Source organism: Podarcis muralis, chromosome 4 (assembly GCF_964188315.1).
Source record: "Podarcis muralis chromosome 4, rPodMur119.hap1.1, whole genome shotgun sequence".
NCBI classification, from domain to species: Eukaryota; Metazoa; Chordata; class Lepidosauria; order Squamata; family Lacertidae; genus Podarcis; species Podarcis muralis.
Window position 1 is genome coordinate 74276066 of NC_135658.1, and position 25309 is coordinate 74301374.

General features: G+C 44.6%; 1 protein-coding gene across 1 annotated transcript in view; it reads left to right on the forward strand.

Annotated features, from left to right (window-relative positions):
- LOC114596357 (phospholipid-transporting ATPase VA-like) overlaps positions 1 to 25309 on the forward strand; it is an 81807-nt gene that overhangs the window by 51983 nt on the left and 4515 nt on the right. Inside the window, exons 3-4 of the mRNA XM_077927570.1 lie at positions 1933 to 2137; positions 21992 to 22077. Of these exons, the coding sequence (XP_077783696.1) occupies positions 1933 to 2137; positions 21992 to 22077 (291 nt within the window). The remainder of the gene's footprint in view (positions 1 to 1932; positions 2138 to 21991; positions 22078 to 25309) is intronic.

The following is a 25309-nucleotide window of genomic DNA, read 5'->3' on the forward strand; positions in this document are numbered from 1 at the left end:
CTCTGTGGAGCACTGAAACTCCACCCCACGACCATCTGGAATCCTCCAGTTGCTGGGATTAGCTAGGCATTGTTTAGATTCTTTCAAGTCTGTCTCTGCAGCCATACGGGCTCGAATCGTGCTATTTGAAAGTGAATGCTGAGCTTCTCAGGAACCTGAATGCTGTGCCTAGTACTTACATTCCATGCTTTTTCTGCACCTCTACAGAACCACAGGATATGCTCAGAACTGGAATGCGTGTTTGGCAGCTGCTTCTTATTTAGAAACATGCCAAAGCGCTAGGCTGAAATACGTTCCTTGGTTCCTCACATCTCCTCTATTAATCTTTCTCTCCTGTGTGCTTTCGCTGAAATATATGCATATAAATCAGTTCAGGGAACATGCCTCTTCCTCTTCATGCTGTGCCTGTCATGGTGCTTTGCCTTAGATATTTTTTTGTACTGGGACATAAAGTCTCAACTCTACACCTCCAACTTAACTACTTTATCAGTAGGTTTCCAAGACTCTTCCTGAGTGTCAGCTGTGTTGTAAGTCAGCGTAGTGGCCAAGTAAATTATGGATAGCTTTTTCTTTTTTCTTTAAGTTCATAAAACTATAGATGGGAGAGTCAGGAAACTGGTTTCTCACTCCTGAAACCCGCTCCACTGCTGGCATGTAATATTTGGGCTTGCAATAGCACGGTCACATTGTGCTGTGCATTCCCCATGCTGTATATTTCTTTGGAAATTTGCTTTTCTGACCTCTCTGTAGTTGAACTGACCCAGTACAATTGAGCTTAACAGACGTTTCAGAAACGAGACAGCTGGTACAAACCTACTGGCATGTGCTTCCTGCCAACGCTTCCTCATTCTCCCATGTTTGGTACATCTGTCTCAGAGTGCAGAAGGAGCTGGATTTTAGTTCTGGAGCTTTCGGGGTGAATGCAGCCCAAACAAAGTATAGCACACCCTCAAGGGGCATGGGGTGTGTGCAACTGGCTAGTGGATGGACTTGGACTTACCCAAGTGACAGATCGCAGGTTGGACCAACACCAGAGTGTTCGTGTTATTTGTTGATGTTGAAAGACAGGTTAAAGCCTTAAAATGTCTTATCCAAGGAGCTTCCTGAGCGGCAGCCATAAAGTAAGAAAATGTGGTGGTCAGGTAAAGTAGAATTAGAAACCTGAAGCCAAAGAACTGGCTAGGTTAGTTCGGAACAGGGTGTGCGCTTCAGTGTCCAACTCCTTTCCTCTGTCCTTTGTCCCTCATGGCATTTTAGGAGTCCGTGTCACAAAGCTGAAATACCAATGTAGGATGCCTCAACTGGCAGAGTTCTTGCTTCTGTGCAACTCTCCAAAGTCACAGGAGGCCTCCTGAGGTCTAGATCTGGTGTCTTTGGATTCCCACGTCTACATTTTTCAAATGTGTTCCTTACATAGTCTCTTTTTCCTGCTTTGCTCCACCTTTCTTGCAGCTACCCTGCCTGTGGGCATTCTGTGCTTTAGGTTCTTTCTCTCTGAGACCTGTCCCATCATTCTAGCTCTTTAGCTACCTTCCCCCCATTTCTTACTTCCATAGTGCCTGCGTGATTTTTTTTAAAAAAATATTTTATTAATATAAATTATCATTTTTAAAAAACCACATGTAACAAAAGTTTTCAATACGCATCACTTGGTCCGTTACCTTCTGTAGCAGACATAACAGTTTTAATCCCAAACTGACAAGCGGCCCTCCTCACAGAAGTTGGACTTCGAACGTTTCCGATGTGCTTCCTTCCTTGGGTATTGGTGTGTCTGTGAACCAATTGGTGTTAGAGGCTTCACTGCCACAAGCACAACGCAACACAGATGGAAGTCTGCCCGTGTAACAAGTTGTAGTCTCTCAGGAGCTTTTGCCAGCTAGGCTGTACTTAGAAAACATTTCAATGCATTTCTTGTAAACATTTCTTTGCCAGGATTGAAAGGAAATACACCACCAGATACTGGAAAGAAGTGAAAGTCGGAGATTTCATCCAGCTGCGTTGTAATGAAATCATCCCTGCTGATATCTTGCTGCTTTCCTCGAGTGACCCCGACGGTCTGTGCCACATTGAAACCGCTAATCTGGATGGGGAGACCAACTTGAAGCAGAGACAAGTTGTAAGAGGATTTTTAGAGCTGGTAAGTTTACATATATTTTATATTGCTCTTTAACTGGTTTTGGTTGTGTTTTTTTAAAAAATGTTGTATTGCTGTTCTTTTTAAACTGTGCACTGCTTGGAGATTTTTGACATACGGTGGTACCTCGGGTTACATATGCTTCAGGTTACAGACTCCGCTAACCCAGAAATAGTGCTTCAGGTTAAGAACTTTGCTTCAGGATGAGAACAGAAATCGTGCTCCGGCGGCGCAGCGGCAGTGGGAGGCCCCATTAGCTAAAGTGGTGCTTCAGGTTAAGAACAGTTTCAGGTTAAGAACGGATCTCTGGAACGAATTAAGTTCTTAACCCGAGGTACCACTGTATTAAGTGGTGTAGAAACGCTTTTTAATTAAAAGAATGTTTAATTTCATTCAGTGCCTTAAAATAAATGCTGCTTGTCAGTTGCTGGAAACCACAGGAGGGGAAAGTGTGTTCTTGTGCTTGAATCCAGCCTTCCTGTGAGAACAAGAAGTTGGACTGGATAGGCCATTGGTGCCATCCAGCAGGCGATTCTTTCGTTCTTGCCTTCTCTGGGTCCAGTGTTACAGAGCAAGAACTACTTGTTCCAGCAAGCTTGATGTTCTAACTCCCATCAGCCCCAAACATAAGAGCTTGCTGGATCATGCCAATGACCCACCTGGTCCAACCCCCTGTTCCCACAGTACAGGCATAGGCAAACTCTGGCCCTCCAGATGTTTGGGACTACAATTCCCATCATGCCTAGCTAACAGGACCAGTGGTCCGGGATGATGGGAATTGTAGTCCCAAACACCTGGAGGGCTGGAGTTTGCCTATTCCTGCCATAGTAGCTAGCCAGATGCCCACAAGAAGCCAGAAAGCAAGACCTGAGCGCAACAGCACTCAGCCCATTAAAGAGCCACAGGTTCCCCATCCTGGATTTAGACCATCCTGACATGCAGAAGAAGAAGAAGAGGAGGAGGAGGAGTTTGGATTTGATATCCCGCTTTATCACTACCCTAAGGAGTCTCAAAGCGGCTAACAATCTCCTTTTCCCTTCCTCCCCCGCAACAAACACTCTGTGAGGTGAGTGAGGCTGAGAGACTTCAGAGAAGTGTGACTAGCCAAGATCACCCAGCAGCTGCATGTGGAGGAGCAGAGACGCAAACCTGATTCACCAGATTACAAGTCCACCGCTCTTAACCACGCCACCCTGCTGGCTCTGCAGGGCAATACTATGCATGTCTATTCAGAAGTAAGTCTCATTGAGTGACATGGGACTTCTAAGCTAGCGTGCATAGGTTGTCCTCATGTGCTGCCAAGGCAGCATGCACAAAACACACCCACCCACGGCATTAACCTGGGCTTAAGGCATTGAGAAATCTTGACAGTCCCTATAAACAACACCTGAGAGTCTCGTCCAAGCGTTAAAAACGACTCCACCTTGCTTTCATGGATTTATGCCCATTTCTTGTGACAAAGCCTCCAGGGTTCCTGTTTGTTTTGGTTGATAAAATATTCACTTTGTACGGATTGTGGGGCTCTGGGGTCTCCTGGAAGCTGGATTATGAAATCCCACCATCGAGCTACGTGGAGGCATGCAGACACTGCATATCTGTGGCCGTGTTCAGCTCTCTTTTTTGCAGATCAGGACTACAGCTCAAGAAAACAGAATTGCAGATTCAAAGAATTGTAAAGTGCATTGCAGGGCGTCATCTAGCCCAACCCCCTGCAATGCAGGAATCTCAGCTAAAGCATCCATGACAGATGGCCATCCAACCTTTGCTTGAAAACCTCCAAGGAAGGAGTTGTCCACCACCTCTCGTGGCAGCCTGTTCCACTGTTGATCGGCTTTTATTGTCAGAACATTTTTCTGTATGTTTAGTCGGAATTTCCTTTCTTGTATCTTGAAGCCATTAGTCCGAGTCTTACCCTCCAGAGCAGCGTTCGAAACTCCCATTGTTCCAGGCGCATTTTGCGACAGGGAATTTCATCAGCGTGAGCAGTCTCTGAGCTCTGGGCGCAGTACAGCGCCTAAGATTTCGGATTAAAACTGCAGAGTGGAAGGAGGAGATTTTTCTGCCTCCCCACTTCTAGCTACTCTCTGAAGACTGGAGAAGAGAAGCTCTTAAGACTATTAGGAGGGTGGGGAGGAGAAGGACTAGACCATGTGAAAAATGAACATAATGTTTTAGATGCAGTTCATTCATTTTCAGCTTTGAATTCTTGTTATTAAAAAAAAAAAAGTGCCTAGGCATTCTGTTGTTGCGCCCATAACCTAGGATAAAGGTGTCCTTTAGCTCCTAGCTTCCATATCTCAGTTTTTAACAGTGCTCCAGAGCAGGAGAAAACAAGCTTATTCCTTCTTCCACATGACAGCCCGTTGAAGATGGCTATCATATCTCCTCTCAGTCTCCTCTTTTTCTTAACAAGAGGTCAGAAGGTTTCCACGGGAGCACATTAGATCAGCAGCTGAATATCGGGAAAGGGCCGTTACGCTGCTTACGTGGCCGCAACTTGCTTTGGCGAAGATCACAGACCCAGGAATGTTGTTTCACGAGGAAACAAAAGAATCTATTATGCTGTGTCCTATAGCGGTCATGTTTGGTCACATGGCCTATCACAAGTCAAGGGGCAGCGTGGTTTTTAGAAGAACCCCCCATTTAAGATATCAGAGAGTTTGTCACAGGGCTGCTGCATGCATTACACTCGAAGGGCAACAGCTCAAGTGCTTAGAGAACTATTAAACTGTTAGCCCTTGTCTCTAATGTTTTCAAGAGAGAGATGACCCTTCAATCAGGTTAATAAGCACTTCCGAGAGTCACTGGAGCTTACAGGTCTGAGCAGGGAATGCAATATATATTTACGTATTTGGCCAAGCAGTTATAAATATTAAAACTTTCAGTTGTATCCAGAATTACATAGATGCAATTGGATTGATTCGTAAGAACGCAGCCAGCCAGAAGGAGCATCTCTCTCTCCTCACCTTCCTGCCACTTGGAAGGCAGCAGACAGCAATCTCACTGACCCCTGGAGTTGTGAACGCTGTTCATTACATATTTCCAGGTCATATATTCTGAAACTGTTATTGTGATGTGGACTTGAAACCGGTTTTGGATGAGGCATCGATACATTGCCCAGCTCTATTTCATATAATAGAAGGGGAAGAAATGGAGGCAGTGAGAGATTTTCCTTTCTTGGGCTCCATGATCACTGCAGATGGTGACAGCAGCCACGAAATTAAAAGACGCCTGCTTCTTGGGAGAAAAGCAATGACAAACCTAGATAGCATCTTAAAAAGTAGAGACATCACCTTGCCAACAAAGGTCCGTATAGTTAAAGCTATGGTTTTCCCAGTAGTGATATATGGAAGTGAGAGCTGGACCATAAAGAAGACTGATCGCCGAAGAATTGATGCTTTTGAATTATGGTGCTGGAGGAGACTCTTGAGAGTCCCATGAACTGCAAGAAGATCAAGCCTCTCCATTCTTAAGGAAATCAGCCCTGAGTGCTCACTGGAAGGACAGATCCTGAAGCTGAGACTCCAATATTTTGGTCACCTCATGAGAAGAGAAGACTCCCTGGAAAAGACCCTGATGTTGGGAAAGATGGAGGGCACAAGGAGAAGGGGATGACAGAGGACAAGATGGTTGGATAGTGTTCTCGAAGCTACCAGCATGAGTTTGACCAAACTACAGGAGGCAGTGGAAGACAGGAGTGCCTGGCGTGCTCTGGTCCATGGGGTCACGAAGAGTCGGACACGACTAAACAACAAGGGTCTATACTGGCAGTAAGTAGTTGGGCTGCCTCAACACTGTCGTTCTACCGAGTGTCAACATCACCCTTATTGCTAGTTTTGTCTTTTTCAGAATTGGCCTCCCTCTGGCTGAGGATTTCTCATACACCAAACCAATTTCACACAGGCGCATACACACACAAGTGTGTGGAGCTTAAGGATTTACTAAGCCCAAAATCTGAAGAAGTACATCACCTAATCAGCAGCACCTTTACTGGCAGCCTGAGATTATGGTCTATCTTCTAAATAGATATTTATCGTTCCGCAAGCTTACATAGTCTAAACGCAATGAATAAATGCATTTTAAAAAAGAGAGAGAGAGAGAGATCCAGCAGAGAGTGTGAAGCCTTCCTGAAAATTGCCAGTGTCATAACATGTAAAGAAAAGCTGAGTATTGGGTAGAATGAGCGGTATTCAACAAAGTTTTACTCAAAAGACCCACTGACATTAATGAACATGTCTGGGTCAGGCCTTTGGCTGATTAATATTCCGCAGCCTTTTAAATGTGTCTGTGGGATGTGGGTGTGTTGTCATTGTTTTCCTGTTTTGTGTTAATTATTCACTTGTTTCTATACTGTGTTTTATTCTGTGAACCACCCGGAGATGATGAAGGGTGTTAAAACACATAATAAAAATATTAACAGACCTTCTTTGAGTAAAACATAGCTAAACACCGTGCAGCGCCTGTTTTTTATTACAGAAGGAAAGGGTGCAGTTGTAAAGACAGTCACCTGTAATGCAGCCTTTGCCATTATACTGGAGCACAGGTGCTGCTGGACTACAACTCCCATCACCCCTGACGATTGGCTGTGCTGGCTGGGGCTGATGGGAATTGTAGTCCAAAACATCTGGAAGGCACCAGACTGGCAAAAGCTGCTGTGATGCATCAGGGGTTTCATTAGGTGCTTGTGTAGGGATTATTTATTTTTTTGCAGAGTATGTTGCTGTCGTCTTCTTCTTCATCTTTACAAGTTCGCATTCTTATCTCCAGGAGCTGGCATAGCGTAGGAACTGAAAGCTACACTCCTAAGTATACTTACTTGGAAATGGGTCCCACTGGAATCAGTGGAAACTACTTACGAGTAAATATCATTAGGGTTGTGCTACAAGGTGGAATCCATGATCCAAGAAATCCTTGGGTTTGGGTATATATAGATATAAACACAAAGTACAATAAAAGTAGTAAGTATAACCAATATGCTCCCGTTGCTCGGTCCCTGCTCCTGCCAACCTAGCAGTTCGAAAGCACGTCAGAGTGCAAGTAGATAAATAAACGGCGTTTCCGTGCGCTGCTCTGGTTCGCCAGAAGCAGCTTAGTCATGCTAGCCACATGACCCAGAAGCTGTACGCCGGCTCCCTTGGCCAGTAAAGCGAGATGAGCGCTACAACCCTAGAGTCGGCCACGACTGGACCTAATGGTCAGGGGTCCCTTTATAACCAATATAAATGCATGCAGAAATAGAAAAATTAAAATGAAGATAGAATAGGCAGGGAAACCTAAAAGCTAAGGCTTTGGTTCAAATCTCTTTGGAGGCACAAACTTAGGCAAGCAGCCCTTTCTCCTTACGTCTCCTGTTTGTAATATAAAAAAACTGTAATGCTGACTTGAGTTAAAGGGCTGTTGTTAGGATTACTGAGATTATTCAAGTTCAGTGTTTTGAACATTCAAAATGTGCTTTATGGGTTGGATCCAGACTTCAGTCCCACCAGTAGGAGCATCTCCCCACACTTTTGAGTATTATGAGGTGTTGGAGGTAGAACTGTGGGTGACGCTGTGGTCCAAACCACTGAGCCTCTTGGGCTTGCCAATCAGAAGGTTGGTGGTTCGAATCCCCATTATGGGGTGAGCGCCCATTGCTCTGTCCAAGCTCCTGCCAACCTAGCAGTTCGAAAGCACGCCAGTGCAAGTAGATAAATAGGTACCACTGCGGCGGGAAGATAAACAGTGTTTCTGTGCGCGCTGGTTTCCATCACGGTGTCCCATTGCGCCAGAAGCGGTTTAGTCACGACCCGGAAAGCTTTCTGTGGACAATCGCCAGATCCCTTGGCCTGAAGTGAGATGAGCGCCACACCCCATAGTCAAGTTTGACTGGGCATCCAGGCGTCCTTTACCTTTTAGAATTGTGGTCTGCAGCAGGAGGGGGAAATGGGCAAAAGTCACATTCCCCCTTCCACAGTGGGATCCCTCCCCTGGATCCTAACCCTTCTGCGAACGGAAGGGGCCTGTCAACAGAAGATGATGTCTGGATCCGACCCATCAGATTAAAAACATCATAACCAGTGCTTTTTTTCAGAGGGTAATCAAGGGTACATAGTACTGGTAACTCTTTCTGTTGTTAAAAATGTGGCACTGACTGTAACAACTTCATGGTGAGTACTGGCACCTGTTTTTCTAGGAAAAAAGCACCGATCATAACCCTGCTTGTGTGTGAATGCTTTTGTTGTGTACCCTGCTGAACGGTAAGCCACAGTCTGGTCACACTGTGAAACCCAGCATACAGCCAATCATAATCATCATTCACAAAAACCAAATCAAGATGATGGGCCAATAATCAACCCAGTTTAAAAACCAGTCAGGTCGGATGGCTTTGTTTGTTGTGAAGCAAATGTTGTGTTTTAATGAGAAATTCCTCATTTTTCTGCAAGGGCTGGTGAGTACAGAGAAGCCGTAATAGTTCCTCACAGAGAGGAAAACTACAGTGGCGTTTGGAAAAACAGTTTTCCTTCAGTAATGCGAATCCATGCTTGTTTCTGGCCTGCCTTGATTTTATCGATTCATTTGTGGAATCCTGCGGATGCGATTGTTACAGTGCGCTGCTGGGATGCTAATAAATATAGTTTCTCCGTCAGTAACAGATCTAATCTTTTTTTTCTAGCGAAGTTTGCTGCCTGTAATGACATGTCCCTTGTTGATACTCAACCAATGAAAGTAGTCACTGATGCCAGGCACAGTTTTAATTTCATAAACTGTACTGCCAGTTCTCCAACCTCTCAGAAAATTCCATTTGAATATATAAATATTGTGTACAACTTCGCCTGCCTGGTAGGTTTGCAAATAAGAGACCACTCAAGGTAATTGGGGGAGGGGAGAGATATTATGTGCATAATTGCAGTTTTAAGGATCTGATTTTTTGGAGTCCAGTCAATTTTTGAAGTGCTGTTGCTGGGGAGCTGAGTTTACAGCTCTCTTTCCTTACCTCGCCAAGAATACCGGGGGGCGAAGTTCTAACAAAACAAAACAAAAAGAACCATAGTTAACAAGTAGCCTTTATTTCAAGTTAGTTATGTAAGGAAATATTTAGAAATGGTTTAATTTAGCATGAACAAAATCAGCTTTGTTTTAAAACTTTTTTGAAGAAAAAAAAAAAAGATTAAGAATATGAGGAGACACCCACAAGAAAAAAAAAAAAAACCCTAATAAAATACAGTGGTACCTCGGGTTACATACGCTTCAGGTACTCTGCTAACCCAGAAATAGTGCTTCAGGTTAAGAACTTTGCTTCAGGATGAGAACAGAAATCGTGCTCCGGCGGCGCGGCAGCAGCGGGAGGCCCCATTAGCTAAAGTGGTGCCTCAGGTTAAGAACAGTTTCAGGTTAAGAACGGACCTCCGGAACGAATTAAGTACTTAACCCGAGGTGCCACTGTAGCCCCAGGATTTAGGGCCCATTTGCACATACAGTTGGCATATACTGAACCTGCATCACCTACACCCAACTTTAGGCAATTATTATTATTATTATTATTATTATTATTCATTCCCCTCCCATCTGGCTGGGTTTCCCTAGCCACTCTGGGCAGCTTCCAGCAAAATATTAATATGGGGGGCGGGGAGCATTTGTTTGAAAGCACTGTTGTGGGGAAATCAGCTTTCCTAACAATGTAGCATATGTCGAGATGGGGGGACAGGGGACCTCAAACTGTGAAGTGGCCTGCAAGTATAGCCATTTGCAGACTATTACTAGAGGGTTCCAAAACTGAGAGAGAAAGCATTGGGAATTCTTGTGCTTGGATCCAAAGGGGTTCGCTGAAGAGACACAGGCAAGAGAGATGCTCTTTAAGAACCTTGTTCTGTGGAAGCACTGAACTGCACCACTGCACCTGCAGCCAGTTTTCATTCAAATAAACACAGGCATATATATACCGGTATATGTGTGTGTATATATAATATTAGAGAAATGAGGGAGGTAAAGAGACAGAGATGAATAACTAATGTTACTAAATCTTGTTTCTCTATTTTACTTATTTAATTACCCCATTCGTACCCCATTTTTCCTTCAAGAAGCTTGCGATAATGTAGGTGTTTCTCTCCATCCTCATTTTAATCTCACAACAACCCTGTGAGGTAGGTTAGGCTAAGAGATAGTGACTGCTAAGTGCAGTACAGGGGTGCCAACTTGAATAAAATAATGGGGGAGGGTACGTAAGCCCCGCCTTGCATAATTGATCACATGACGCAATGCATGCACATCATTTGAATGGCAATGCCCACCAACTTGGTGGGGGGTTGCCCCCTCAAATATTTTAATGGTGGGTCCCAAAGACCCCTCGGCCCCTAGGAGTTAGCGCCTATGGTGCAGTGTTCCCTAAACTTGGGTTTCCAGCTGTTTTGGACTACAACTCCCATAGTCCCTAGCTAGCAGGACCAATGGTCAGGAGAGTGATGGAAATTGTAGTTTCAACACAGCTGGAGACCTAAGTTTGGGAAACACTGACCTAGTGGATGGCGATCAAAATGCAGGCTTCCTAGTTCATCACTCTAACCCAGTTGTGAAAGACCTGTGGCCCTCCAGATGTGTTAAGAGTCCAACAACATCTGGAAGACCACAGGTTTCCTGTGTCTGCCCTAGCCATTTCACCAAACCACTTTGATTTTAGAAATTTATTAACAGGAGTATGTTCTTAGAAGAAGCTCATTACTAGGCTGCTAGAGCCATGATCTTTAAGAGACGAGCATTCCTTAATTAAACAATTGGTTTTATTATAATCTGCTCAATATTATATGTGTGGAAATTATTCCTTTTCAGGAAGTGCACTGACTAGTTCATCTTCAGAGACCGACTCAGGTCTGACTCAGACAGTTACAGCCCAGGGGTGTTCTCCCTGCGAAGGGAAAGTCTTAAGCACTGACGTTAGGCTGTGGAAATAAGTGAAATGAACAGTTGAATGTTCAGGGAACATGAGAACGAATTCTAATGAATAGCAGAAATTTGAAGAATGCAGACGGGATATTTATAGAGTAGAACAAGTTCAAAGACACTAATTTAGACCAGGTAGACTGTGAAGGAGTTATATGAGCAGAACCCAAATACAATAGTGTTCAATGTGACTTTTGCCTGAGTGGAGGGGCTTCGGTGAGATCAGAATGTTGCTTTGTTCGAGACCCTTCACATATTACTCACAATGAAGGGGATATACTAGAGAGCAGGGCTGTGCTCCTAGCCCCATCTTCGAGTGCCCGTGGGTCATGGTGGTTGTCTGCAAGGAAGATCCCAAGCACAAGCAACTGCCTAGGCTTCTATGCAACCTTATTCTGAAGTTGATGCTGTTAGGCAGCTAAAGGTAAAGGGACCCCTGACCATTAGGTCCAGTTGTGGCCGACTCTAGGGTTGCAGCGCTCATCTCGCTATATTGGCCAAGGGAGCTGGCGTACAGCTTGACTAAGCCGCTTCTGGCGAACCAGAGCAGTGCACGGAAACGCCGTTTACCTTCCCGCCGGAGCGGTACCTATTTATCTACTTGCACTTTGACGTGCTTTCGAACTGCTAGGTTGGCAGGAGCAGGGACCGAGCAACGGGAGCTCACCCCGTCGGTTAGGCAGCTGGATGTCCACAATTTAGATGTCCGTGTAGAAATGAAGGTGATGCGGCTTGTGTGGAGCCAAACCTGAGCATGATTGCACACCTGGCAGTGGCACCTAGGGACCCCGCAGGCAGAGGGGTCTGGTGGCATGCAACCCCCCCTCAATTTTGTATCACTGGATCAAGCTGGATGAATTAACAAACCGTTTTAGTTTAAGTGAATAAGCACTTAATTGCTACTGTTCTCAATTCTGTTCTGCTAATATCTGATATTGCGGGTCATGCAAACTGCTGTTCCAAATAATGTTTTTTACAGGGTAGGGTAGGGTAGGGTAGGGGTCTCTGGGGATGGGTTTATAGAACCAAGGGAGCAGTGGTCTGAAGGAGCTAGAACAATGTACAGTGGTACCTCGGGTTGTTCCGGAGGTCCGTTCTTAACCTGGAACTGTTCTTAACCTGAAGCACCACTTTAGCTAATGGGGCCTGCCGCCGCGCCACCGGAGCACGATTTCTGTTCTCATCCTGAAGCAAAGTTCTTAACCTGAAGCACTATTTCTGGGGTAGTGGAGTCTGTAACCTGAAGCGTCAGTAACCTGAAGCGTATGTAACCCGAGGTACCACTGTACACATTTTGCTCCCATTAGCCAGCTGTGGAGAGACAGAACTGGCACAAATTCAAACATATTTTCCCCACAGAAGCCTCTCCTAAATCAAATTTGTCCAAATATACACTTAGAGCTTGCCACTAGCTTGAAAAACTCTGCTGTGGGTCACCGGCAGGCCCTCCAACAGCCTTCAGAGAGAGGCCACGCGTTCTTGAACACTGTCAGCTCTTTAAATCCCAGTGAAGTCAGTGGGGTTTCAGCTGCGCAGCATTGCCACAATCAGTTGGGTGTGCGTATGTGTATTTAAGAAAATATTGTGATATCTTTATTTTTATATACTGCAGAGAACTAGGGATGTAAATATTTTCCACCGGTATAGGTTAAAGTTTTCAAAACACTATAAATCATTCTTATGAAACCTGACTGGAGCAAGCAGGGAATAGATCAGCCCTGCCGCTCTTCCTGGCGTGGCTGACAAAATATTTCCAGCTCGCATAAAACATTCCATAAGCAATTACTGAGGGTGTGGCGGCCAGGCCAGCTGCCCTGTAATACTGAAAACACATGGGTCCATCTTTCGCGGGCTTAGGCAGAGAGAGCTGGAAACCTTTGCTGAGACTTGAATACAAGAGGAGCTGGATAATGTTTAGCGCAGGGGTGGCCAACAGGGTGCCCTCCCCTCCAGCTTGCATGGCCAAGAGCAGAGGGCAAATGAGAGTTGCAACCCAGCATCTATAGGGCACTTGCTGCAGAAAAGAGAATGCAGGACTTATGCACAACTTTCTGTATGACTTGCTGCCCTAAGGATTTGGCAGCCTGCTGTAAATACTGTCGTACCTTGGGAATCCGTTCTGGAAGTCCATTCGACTTCCAAAACGTTCAGAAACCAAAGCGCGGCTTCCGGTTGACTGCAGGAAGCTCCTGCAGTCAATCGGAAGCCACAGAAGCCCTGTTGGACGTTCAGCTTAAAAAGAGTCCGCAAACTGAAACACTCCAAGTTTCCAGCGTTCGGGAGCCAAAACGTTCAAGAACTAAGCTGTTCAAAAACCAAGGTACTACTGTACTGTAGTACAAATTGGGGTGGAGTGTTACTGGCAAGCAAGGCAAAGCCAAGTGGTTTTCTTTCCTCCTCCCCCCCCCCATATGTTTTTTTATTGATTTTCAAACAATTTTACAAATTCCTTTCCATTTCAGTACAATATTCCCTTAACATTTTGACTTCCCAGCCTTACTTCCATGTTTCTGTTCAAATTGTTCACCTACTGCCATAAATGCAGTCTTTTTTTCCAATGACATAGGGGTCAGCAAACTTTTTCAGCAGGGGGCCAGTCCACTGTCCCTCAGACCTTGTGGGGGGCCGGACTATATTTTTTGGGGGGGGCTGAACGAATTCCTATGCCCCACAAATAACCCAGAGATGCATTTTAAATAAAAGGACACATTCTACTCATGTAAAAACACACTGATTCCTGGACCGTCCGCAGGCCGGATTTAGAAGGTGATTGGACCGCATCCGGCCCCTGGGCCTTAGTTTGCCTACCCATGACATATATCCTACATTACGTTCCTTTACCCTTCTCATTCCTTTGCTTATTTTTCAAGTTCTGCTTGCGATTTCATTCAACTAATCTTTTCTCAGATAATCCGAAAAGGGTCTCCACTCTTCCACAAACATTTCTTCTTTTTTGGTCTCTTGTTTTCGCCGTCAATAGTCCAATAATTTCGTAGTCCAATAATTTCAAAGTCCATTCCTCTTTTGTTGGAACTTCTTTTTCCCCATTTATGTGTATACAGAATTCTGGCTCATAGCTGTCAAGTGTCCCTTATTTGAAGGGACAGTCCTTTATTCCAGCGCCATGTCCCGCTGCTGTCCCTTATTGATGGATGTCCCTTAAATGTCCCTTAAATTTCAAAGAAAGCAGCTCCTCTCCCTCCCTCCCTACCGGCCAGGGAGGAGGGAGGCTCCAATTGTGTTGCTTGGCTGTGTTGCTCACCCAATAAGTCTAAGAATGACTGGGGGGTGGAGCTTGCATGCCTTGTGCTGATCAAATCGGCTGCGTTCCCTGGGGACTCGCCTTTGCTCAGCGCTTCCCAGCAGAGAGGTGACGGTGGTTTTCCTTGAGGCTTCGTTTGGCTGCTGGCTGGGCTTTCTGCCTTTGGCTCAGAGGGGCTCAGAAGTTGAACATACCTGTGCTGAGTGCTCAGATCGGAATCGGATGGATACATCATCGACGGCCCACTCACCCTTGCCGGCGAAAAGCTCTGTCTGGAGTGAGGGCACATGGAGGGGGAAAAGGAAAGGAGATCTCGTGGGAGGGGGGGAGGCTGTGTGTGTGTGGCTAGTTAATGCAAGCTGGGGGGGGGGGTTGAATGCTTGACGCCATTTTGTTGCACGTGCTGCTGCAAACTTTGCAGTGCAAAGCCAGGCCGGGGAGCCATCTTAAGTTGAGGCTGCATAAGCCCTGTGGTGCATGTGATTCAGATTCTATTCAGTTGAACCTCTGGTTACAAAGTTGGTTGGACAGTGTTCTCGAAGCTACCAGCATGAGTTTGACCAGACTGCAGGAGGACAGGAAGACTGGAGTGCCTGGAACAGGTGAGGCTGCAGGTCCCTTATTTTGGCTGCTGGTCCCTTATTTTCAAATCTGTAAGTTGACAGCTATGTTCTGGCTGTGGTGGTAGCATACATAAACAATTTAACCAACAAGAAGTTGTAGTACATTGGGTGGAGACTTGTAGCGGTCAGGAGCCCCCAGAAGGGGGTTCCATGTATAAGATTATGCAGAGACAGAGTCTTGGTCTATTTCATCTCGCCTGTTAAGAATGAAGGCACAAGGTGCTTACACTGTCAAGGGGGTAAATGAGGATTTGAAGTTAGTGGTGGTCATATGTAAAATCTGTCCACTCCATCCCACTTTGATGCTAATGCTGAAGAGCTGATTGATGAACTTCATGCAATTCTGTGTGTGTGGCAACTTTGCAAATCCTGGTTGTGACTAGGGATGGAAGGATCTGTCGATTTCAGTTCTCATAGTATCTCAATTTTCCCCGTTTTAAAATCAGCTCTCCACATTTTGCAGCAGTATTTGGATTTTTAAAAGAAATCGGCATGAAAATTTGTAAGCATTATAGTGAGAATTTTTCCTAACAAACACATTTTCATATGCAGTTGCAACTAATGGAATGGGAGGGGCTTTTCTAGGAAAAGTTTCCTTGCTACTTTGTTGGATGTTGTTTACATAATCTTGTTATATTTATAGATCTGAAATGTTGCTTTTTGTATGTTATTATATTCGCTGTTTTCTTTTGCTGTGTTATTAGGAAATTCTTTTCGCACTGTTTGGTTTTGAAATGCCTTGTTTTCTTTGTGGTAAGCTGCTTTGAGCATTTGTCTATGTGTGGAAAAGCAGCATACACATAAAATGAATGAATGTACAATTTTTACAAGCAGTTTCCCGTAATATAATGCATGTTTGTAGATTATTCACTGGCATCTTCATTTTTATGTGTTTTTATTCCATTTTCTTTATTGCATTTATAAGCATTTTTGTAAACATTGATTGGAGAATTGCAGCATTTGGATATGTGCAAATTTTGAAGGATAGCTGTGTTTCGGTTTTCATGTTTTGGAATGTGCACATTTGAGAGATTTAAATACGTACGGAATCAAATTTATGCTCCATTCCTTGTTATGACTGTATGAAAACTAATGAGCTAGTAGATTCAAGAGCATCATTTCATGGTTACATAGAGAGGCCAAAAGCTCAAAAGCAAATTAGCAAAGAATGTGAAATGTTCTTTTCACTCAAGATTTTGTCAGAAACATCTGAACCTCCTTCCTTCTCCCCAGACTAGCTGTGTTTCCTATAGCGATTTGGAATGTGTCCGACACTTTACAGCAGCTCTCGCTCATCCCTGGAATAAACTTGTGAAGTAATTTGTTAAATAGTCCCATTTTATAGATGGCAATGTGTGTGACTTCCCCAAACCAAGATTAAAATAATTTATGGCTTGGAGGAATCCAAACTCGGTTCCCCATCATAGTTCAAGTCTGACATTCTTCCTACTAAACCCACATTGCCACCTAGATCAGGCATCCCCAAACTCGGGCTTCCAGCTGTTTTTGGACTACAACTCCCATCATCCCTAGCTAACAGGACCAGTGGTCAGGGATGATGGGAATTGTAGTCCCAAAACATCTGGAGAGCCTAGTTTGGGGATGCCTGACCTAGATCATAGCAGCTCTCACTATTTGGCCACACTGCGTAACTATCACCATAGGAATCTTTCCATTGAGATTCCAAAGTATCTCCCGGAAATCTAAATTCAATGCATTGTTACTTGGAGCGAAAATATGTCTGTCTTGCTGGTTGGCAGCACAGCTCTGCAAACTGCTGTAGGCACTTCTAGACTGTCCCCATTTTAGGGTGGCAAACGGGCCGGGTTCCACCCAACTTTAGGAAGGCCCAGTGTGTGTGATGTCATGCACGTAACACGTGTGTGATGTCATGTGATGGGAGGAGTCCCAACAGAGCCCACTATGGTCACAGGTAGGTCAGCCAGGGCCATGGGAAGGCCTGCCAGGGCCTGTCGCAGCCTTAGGAAGGCCTGGTGGGGTCTGTCATAGCTGCAGGTAGGCCCAGTGGAGCCCACCACAGGCTGCACAATATTGAGAGAGCCCGACCCCCTCCTTGTAAAATTGGGGGGTGCCCCTCTCCGCCTATAAGGTGGGATTCAATCACACACCACCAAATTTAGGTTTCACGTTCAAACTTGACTTGAAGGTCTTGTGCACCAAAACCACTCCCTCTTAAGATCAGAATTTATTTATTTTTTGGCGATAAGAAAGTGTTGGGAAAATGTACTGGGAAGATGACATTGGTGCAACCAAGCGATCAGAATGAATGCTGAATGCACAGGACATCTGGAACGGAGCATTAGAGAATTTATTTTCACAGGTGTGGCAGAGGATTATTCCCTCTCTCTCTCTCTCTCTCTTTAAAGGAATTCCCAGTCGCACTGAGTTAACATTTATACATAATCCTATTTGCTTAGTGAAAAGAGAAAAAGTGAGCTTTGTACCTGTTTCATCTTAGTTGTAGGGGAGGGCGAAGGTTTTTTTAATCTCTATTACCGCGGAGGGCGAGGAAGTGCCTGAGTTAGCAGCAACTGCTTTATCTCATCTCAGCTTTTCGTTCAGCACTTTTTGTAAAGGGGGGGGGGAGCGAGTAATGTCTTAATACTTTTGACAAATGTTCAAGAGGAAACCCCTGAGAGAGCAGAGAGTCCTCCTTCCGAAGGCCAGTCTAATCAAACAGAAGGCTCATTGCGGTTGCTGAACTCAGCAAACAAGAGACTGATCCCGGCGCCGGATAGATATATTATGTTCGATGCCAATTGTGCGCATCCTTTCTCCCAGGAACACATGCCAACAAAGGGCAACTCTCTTATATACATATATATTTATATCAGTGTGCTATCTAGAGACGAAGTCTTCCTTGCAAAAGAAAACTGTCAAGGCCCAAGGAAAGCAATTACATTGGGCTCACTTATCGGCATTGTAAAATGTTCTCTCTCTCTTTGCCGCGTAATTGTCATACATCAGCTCATCTGGGAACGAAAAGCCTTCAGTTCTGTTGATTACGTGGTTGCGATCTGTTATAAATTACGTTAAAATGCATCCACGAGGCCATCTGAGGGTGAGAGAATCCAATTACAGAGGGAGTCCAGGAAAGGGAGAAGGGAGCTCCCTCCCAAACGACTGAAATTGGATTTCCACCTTTCTTTGAGAAATCAAAGTGCTCTTTGCCTACCATTCGGATACAGAATGCTGACACTGTTTTGACAGGGGGGTTCTTATTCATCAATGAGTGAGCAAGTACATTAGCCAGTGCTTGCTGCTTTGCAAGCACAAATGCAAGTTCACACTGACCAGAGTGATGCTCTGCTTTGTTTGTCATCATACTGCAGCAAACAGGAGCCTTGCTGTATCAATGTTCTTGCGTTAAAGGTAAAGGTACCCCTGCCCGTACGGGCCAGTCTTGCCAGACTCTAGGGTTGTGCGCCCATCTCACTCAAGAGGCCAGGGGCCAGCGCTGTCCGGAGACACTTCCGGGTCACGTGGCCAGCGTGACATCGCTGCTCTGGCGAGCCAGAGCCGCACACGGAAACGCTGTTTACCTTCCCGCTAGAAAGCGGTCCCTATTTATCTACTTGCACCCGGGGGTGCTTTCGAACTGCTAGGTTGGCAGGCGCTGGGACCAAGCAACGGGAGCGCACCCCGCTGCGGGGATTCGAACCGCCGACCTTTCGATTGGCAAGCCCTAGGTGCTGAGGCTTTTACCCACAGCGCCACCCGCGTCCCCTTCGTTCTTGCGTTAACTGCATGCAAAAAAGGGGGGGTTGCTGGTAGGAATGTTTCCAAATAATTTGGGGAAGAATTATAAGCACCTAATTATACATAAGGGTCACTGGTGGCGCTGTAGGTTAAACCACAGAGCCTAGGACTTGCCGATCAGAAGGTCGGCAGTTCGAATCCCTGCAACAGGGTGAGCTCCCGTTGTTCAGTCCCTGCTCCTGCCAACCTAGCAGTTCAAAAGCACGTCAAAATGCAAGTAGATAAATAGGTACCGCTCCGGTGGGAAGGTAAACGGCGTTTCCGTGCGCTGCTCTGGTTCACCAGAAGTGGCTTAGTCATGCTGGCCACATGACCCGGAAGCTGTACGTCGGCTCCCTCGGCCAATAAAGCGAGATCAGCGCCGCAACCCCAGAGTCGGCCACGACTGGACCTAATGGTCAGGGGTCCCTTTACCTTTACCTAATTATACATCTATATAGCCATGCACACACACATACAGATGCATATCTCTACACATACCTATCACTTTTATTTCCACCCTTCCTCCAAGTAAGCTTGTTTCCTGCGGCTCCAAAGGGTAGGACACAAACCAGTCGATTCAAGTTACAAGATTACAAGAAAGGAGATTCCAGCTTAACGCCAGGAAGAACCTTCTGGCCATAAGAACTGTTCAACAGTGGTACAGACTCCCTTGGGATGTGGTGGACTCTCCTTCATAGGAGGCTATTAACCAGAAGCTAGATGACCATCTGTCATGAATACTTTAGTTAGGATTCCTGTGGGGGTTGGACTAGAAGACCCTCGAAGTTCCCTTCCAACTCTACAATTCTATGATTCTGAGGAGCTCAGACTGTTAGCCAAAAAGCGCAAAGACATCGTGCAAATTACACCTAGGCGCAGTTCAAAAGACAACAGCTTGCTCTTTTTCAAGTCATTCAGAAAACGTTGGACTCAATCAGGCACATGAACCAACCGTAACTTGTAAGATGCAGAAAATGATGCAGGAATTCAGGAAGAAACTGTATCCCTCCCCTCCATTGGTATTGATGCGAGAAATACTATCAAATAGACACCCATGGTACTTGCGTAACTGCACCCACACAGCAATTACAAGGGATACCAAATTAACCAGATCTGCACTTTAAGTTTGCAAACTTGATTTTTGTAGTTCAGTGGCCTTCACAGTTCTCCAAATGTAGCAGTGTAGTTCTTGGCTGTTTATGCATGTAAAAACATACACATTCAGTCTTGGAAGTGCATAAAACTATGTGTAAATAACTTTGAGGTGCTTGCTTAGAAAGTGATGAATAAATTGATGATAATGTAATACAACCATAATAATATATGTTTTGTACCATGTACAATACCAGTGTTGTTATTTATACATAGAATTATGCAGACAAAACATGTGATATTCATCGTGCTTCATCACATGTAAAACTATGAGAAACTTACACACACACAAAAATTACTGATTAATACCAGAAGACAACAGAATTGAACCATGAATGAACAAATATACAAAGGAATCTGAGTCAGAAGACAGCTGTTTTGCAAGACCAAATAATGCCCTATCTATGGGAAATAGCACGTTTCCCCACAACCAAATGTTATGCTTTGGCCCTCTTGGAATTTTCTCTCAATAAAAGTGCAACCTTCAGAGTAACCATCAGAACTGTGTGGAACAAAGTTGAAAACAACTGAACATTTTCTGTGGGCAAACCTTCCGCCTGCCCACCCCACCAGCGCGCAGAAAGAAACCTGATCGTGCAGAAAGGCTCTTAATTAGCATGATTGCTGCCGAAAGAATGGAGTATTTAAATCTCCATGTTTAAACAAAAGAGGTATTTGCTCTGCCGTGAAAGTCCAATGATAAAACCTTATAATAACGGGTAAGTGTTCGGGATATGCAGACGGTGCCAATGCCAGCTTGAGCCTAATTAGTTAGGGAATCAAGGAGAATTTTAAATGTTAATTAGGTAAGAAGCATCCTACTGTATGTGCCTAATTTACTGTACAGGATTAATTTATCTGAGCTAGCATGAAGCAATTAAGAAACCCTGATTATATTTTCAGAAAGCTTGTATTAACATTCCCATAATTGACAACGTATTGATTTATATTCTCCCAGATTGCACTTTGTCTTTTTGCTTGAACTTGAAACCTGTCAGCGATAATCTTAAACGTTTTCAGCCTGCCTGGACATTTTTCAGAAACCAGAAATAATGGTGGTGGTTGTTTTTATTTTGAATGTGGCTTTACAGCAGGGAGTGAGCAGGATTGGGTACTTGTGGGTACGCGTTAGTGCTTCTACTGTATAATGTGCAAAGTAGCCACACAGGTTTTACTTCCTTGCTTACTCAGTCGAAGCTGGCAAAGGGGAACTACAACTGGAACGTCTCCTTCCTGTCTCTTTCCATGGCGAATCCTTTAAAAAAAAAAAAGTGGCCATATTACCGCTTATAAGAACAGAAGCAAGTAAATGGTGAAATTGTGTACCTTCTTCTCTGTAAAAAGTGGTGCTTTACAGATCAATTTCTTTTACAGCAGGTGTACCAATCTTTCTCCCCTCTCCCCACCGGATGTTGCTGGACTACAGCTCTCATCATCCTTGACCATCGGCCATGATGGCTGGTGGTTGATGGGAGCTGGAGTCCTGACAACATCAGAAAAAGCCACAGGCCCCCCCCCCCATCCATCTTTACTGGTTAATCCCAAACAGTTTGTTTATAGAATCAATATGATATTTTATTGATAAGTTGCTTGCCTTTATTGTGATGGGTAATATGGGAAAGAAAAGGGACGCGGGTGATGCTGTGGATTAAACCACAGAGCCTAGGACTTACCAGTCAGAAGGTCCAAAGCCCCGCGACGGGGTGAGCTCCCGTTGCTCGGTCCCTGCTCCTGCCAACCTAGCAGTTTGAAAGCACGTCAAAGTGCAAGTAGATAAATAGGTACCGCTTTATAGCAGGACGGTAAACGGCGTTTCCATGCGCTGCTCTGGTTCACCAGAAGTGGCTTAGTCATGCTGGCCACATGACCTGGAAGCTGTACACTGGCTCCCTCGACCAATAAAGCGAGATGAGCACTGCAACCCAAGAGTTGTCCACAACTGGACCTAACGGTCAGGGGTCCCTTTACCTTTTAATATGGGAAAGTGGTATACATATCAGAGGATCATAATGAAGAGCGGCTATGCTGGATCAAACCAAAGGTTTGTGTGGTCCAGTGGGCGGGAAGATGGCACCGCCCCTAAAACAAATTGTGCATGTGGAGCTTTTTGCTAACGGCTTGCTTCTGCTATTTCCTTTGCTCCAGGACTCTGAATTTGACCCGTTGAAGTTTACTAGCCTAATTGAATGCGAGGAGCCGAATAACGACTTAAGCAGGTTTCGAGGCTTCATGTGAGTATATCCTTTCAATTTCATCTACGGTTAAGAATTGCCCTGCAGGTTTAGACTGCAATCTTCTGAATGCTTACCTGGGAGTAAGGCCCGTCGAACTTAATAGGACTTAACTTCCGAGTAGACATGTATGGGCTTGCGCTGTCAAACCTTTGCATAGTGAAGTTCGCAAGTCTTATGAATCGTTTATGGGAGGAGAGGGTTGTGATGGGAATGAATTTGACGGGGGTAGTGAACATGTGACTGATGGCGTGACTTTGGTTTTTTGCTACATCTTCGCACCCATCAGTGGCTCAGGAAAAAGCACAAAAGGATACGAGTCGCATTTGGGGAAGGCTTAAAACTTGAAAGTGTTTCAGTAGTTGGTGGAAACGGAACCTGAGGCCGCTGGATGAATTAAACAAGAGCTACAGTGAGGGTGCTAAATTATGAAGCAATGCCAAAACCATTTTGGGAAGATTTTTTTTTAAAAAAAATACAAATGTACATGGAAAACCTGTTAAGAGGGGATTGCAACTCCTGTTCATCTGATTATCTGACATCAGCAGAGAGAATGGAGAAAAGCTGTTTAAATTCTTGGGTGAGGCTTAGCATCCATCTTTCCATAGACTATTTCAATCCTGTGTCAAAAAATCAGACCTCTGTTATATTCTTAACATTAGAGCAGCCATGCTGGATAAAATCAAGGGTCTCTCATGTCTAGCATCCTCTCTGCTCCCAGAGTTGCCACAGGAGACAGCTTCTTGCTTGGTTTTGAGCTGTTGGAGTGGATAGTGGAGTTTATTTGTATTTATTTAAATGGGTTGGTTTATCTTTCCCAGGAGTTACTGGGGATTGAACCAGTGACTTTTTGTGTGGGAAGCAGTTGCTCTAACACTAAGTGATGGCCATTCTTTCAGAATATGTTTGATATGTTGTGAGTCAGTTCAAGCACGATCTTGTGGGGAGTAATTTTTGATAAAAAGTTTCCGTTCTTGGAATTTATTCTCCTCGACTCTCTGGGCAACTTTCTGCTTGCAAAACATATTGAATTCCGTGGCATTTGGTCACTTTCCCATCAGTACTTAACATTTTATTTACTTACTTATGGCGTTATAAAATTCTCTGGGCAGCTTACAATAAATAAGTAAAAGAATAATTGAAATACAGAGTAAGACAGGAAACGTATATCCCATGCCCATAGAATGTCCCACACAAAGTCTTGGTCCATTCAGGATTAAATCAAGGGTTGTCTCTTCTTTGCTCAGCTCGATATTCTAAAATAACTGTATCCCACAGATTTCTGCTCTTCCTCTATCTTTCTGATAACATCCACTGTATGTCTGTTTCCTCTCCACATTTTCTGTTTGTGTGCATTTTCATCCCTGTGACTTAGTTTTTTTAAAAAAACTGCTGTCATTTGTTTCTGGCCTTGTTCATATGTCACAGTGAACCACAGTTAACAGTTTACCAATAGAATACAAACTTCATTATATGGTCACAGAAGTTTATCAAGGCCACTTTGTTCCCCTCTAGTCATCCTGGGGAAAAAAGAAAGCATGATCCCTGAATTAGCAGCATATATGAACAAGGGACCCTGATTTGTTTCCCTCAAACCACAGTCTGAAACCAAGGTTTGTTCTTGGCTTACCAGGTCATGGTTTGTTCCCTCCATACACTAGTGGGAAAGGGACACGGGTGGGACTGTGGCCTAAACCACTGAGCCTCTGGGGTTGCCAGTCGAGTCGGATGGTCGGCGGTTTGAATCCCCATGACGGAGTGCACTCCTGTTGCTCTGTCCCAGCTCCTACCAACCTAGCAGTTCAAAAGCACACCAGTGCAAGTAGATAAATAGGTACCGCTGTGGCGGGAAGGTAAACGGCGTTTCCGTGTGCTCTGGTTTCCGTCACGGTGTCCCGTTGTGCCAGAAGCGGTTAAGTCATGCTGGCCACATGACCCAGAAAGCTGTCTCTGGACACATGCCCGCTCCCTCGGCCTGAAAGCCAGATGAGCACCGCAACCTCATAGTCGCCTTTGACTGGACTTAACCGTCCAGGGGTCCTTTACCTTACCTTAGTAGTGGGAGGAGACAACAGCCCAGAAAGATGTATTCATGGGATACCATTTGCTATGGTTTACTGTGATGTGTGAACTGATACCCTCACCCTTAGTCATACAGAACAGAATGTTCCTGTTTGCAGCATTTGTGATATTAAACCCTAGCAATCTGGTTCTACTGCATTCAAGTGACATTGTCTGTCTAGTACATGTTTGTGTTGTTCCAAAATGTTTCCATTGCCCAGCAAATCCTTCTTCCTAGAAACTCCATCGTCTCTTGCATGCAGATGGCTTTAAGAGCTTGGATTTTAATAACAACCTAGAATTTTTTTACCAGTGTGTCCCAGCTACGTTTCCCAATGTCGTCAAATTCTGGCCTGTGTCATAACCACTCACTCCTCCATCACGACCTGCTATTTAACAACCTACCTGTATTTCTTTTGAACCTGGTGGGCCTGTCACCACATGATCAAGGCATCCATCACAAACTCACCTTCCGTATCTTTTCAATAATTAAATCACTCATTTCCAGAGCCCAAGCCCAGAATTGTATCCTCCTTGAGAGAGGGTATCAATTCATTATGGGAGAAATGTTTCCTTTCTTAGGGATAATTTCTCTACTGCTCAGTAAGGTTCCTTTCCATTTAAAATAATAATAATAATAATAATAATAATAATAATAATAATAATAATAATAATAATAAATGGAACTGGCAATTGCAAAGTCAAATGAATGGTTTGAAAGTGATTGTGATCAGTTCCCCCATTTTAATGCTTTTTTCCTTTTCGCCTGTGTAACTTACCTGGCAAATAGCAGGTGTCATCAGTGTTGTACTGTGATATCTGCCATCTCTGCACTCAGAAGCAGAGGCATAGGGGCAAACTGCAAACAGTGCCAGTCAAGCATTCGGGACAAAGGGGTCACAACCAGCAGCCTACCTCTTCTGTTCCGTTAGCCACGGTGAGATTTTAGGAAATGATATCTTTAGACTTCCATAAACATCATTTTGAGTCATAGGCGGTTCCTATGCCTGCCATGACCTCAAGGCTTTTCTTGTGCCCTGTAATCACTATGCCATATCAAATACCCATAGCAGACTATTAGGAACATAGGAAGCTGCCTTATACTGAGTCAGACAGTGGAGTCTTTCGTAGACTGACTGCGTGTAGAGGAATGGTGGGAGGCACCAGCTCA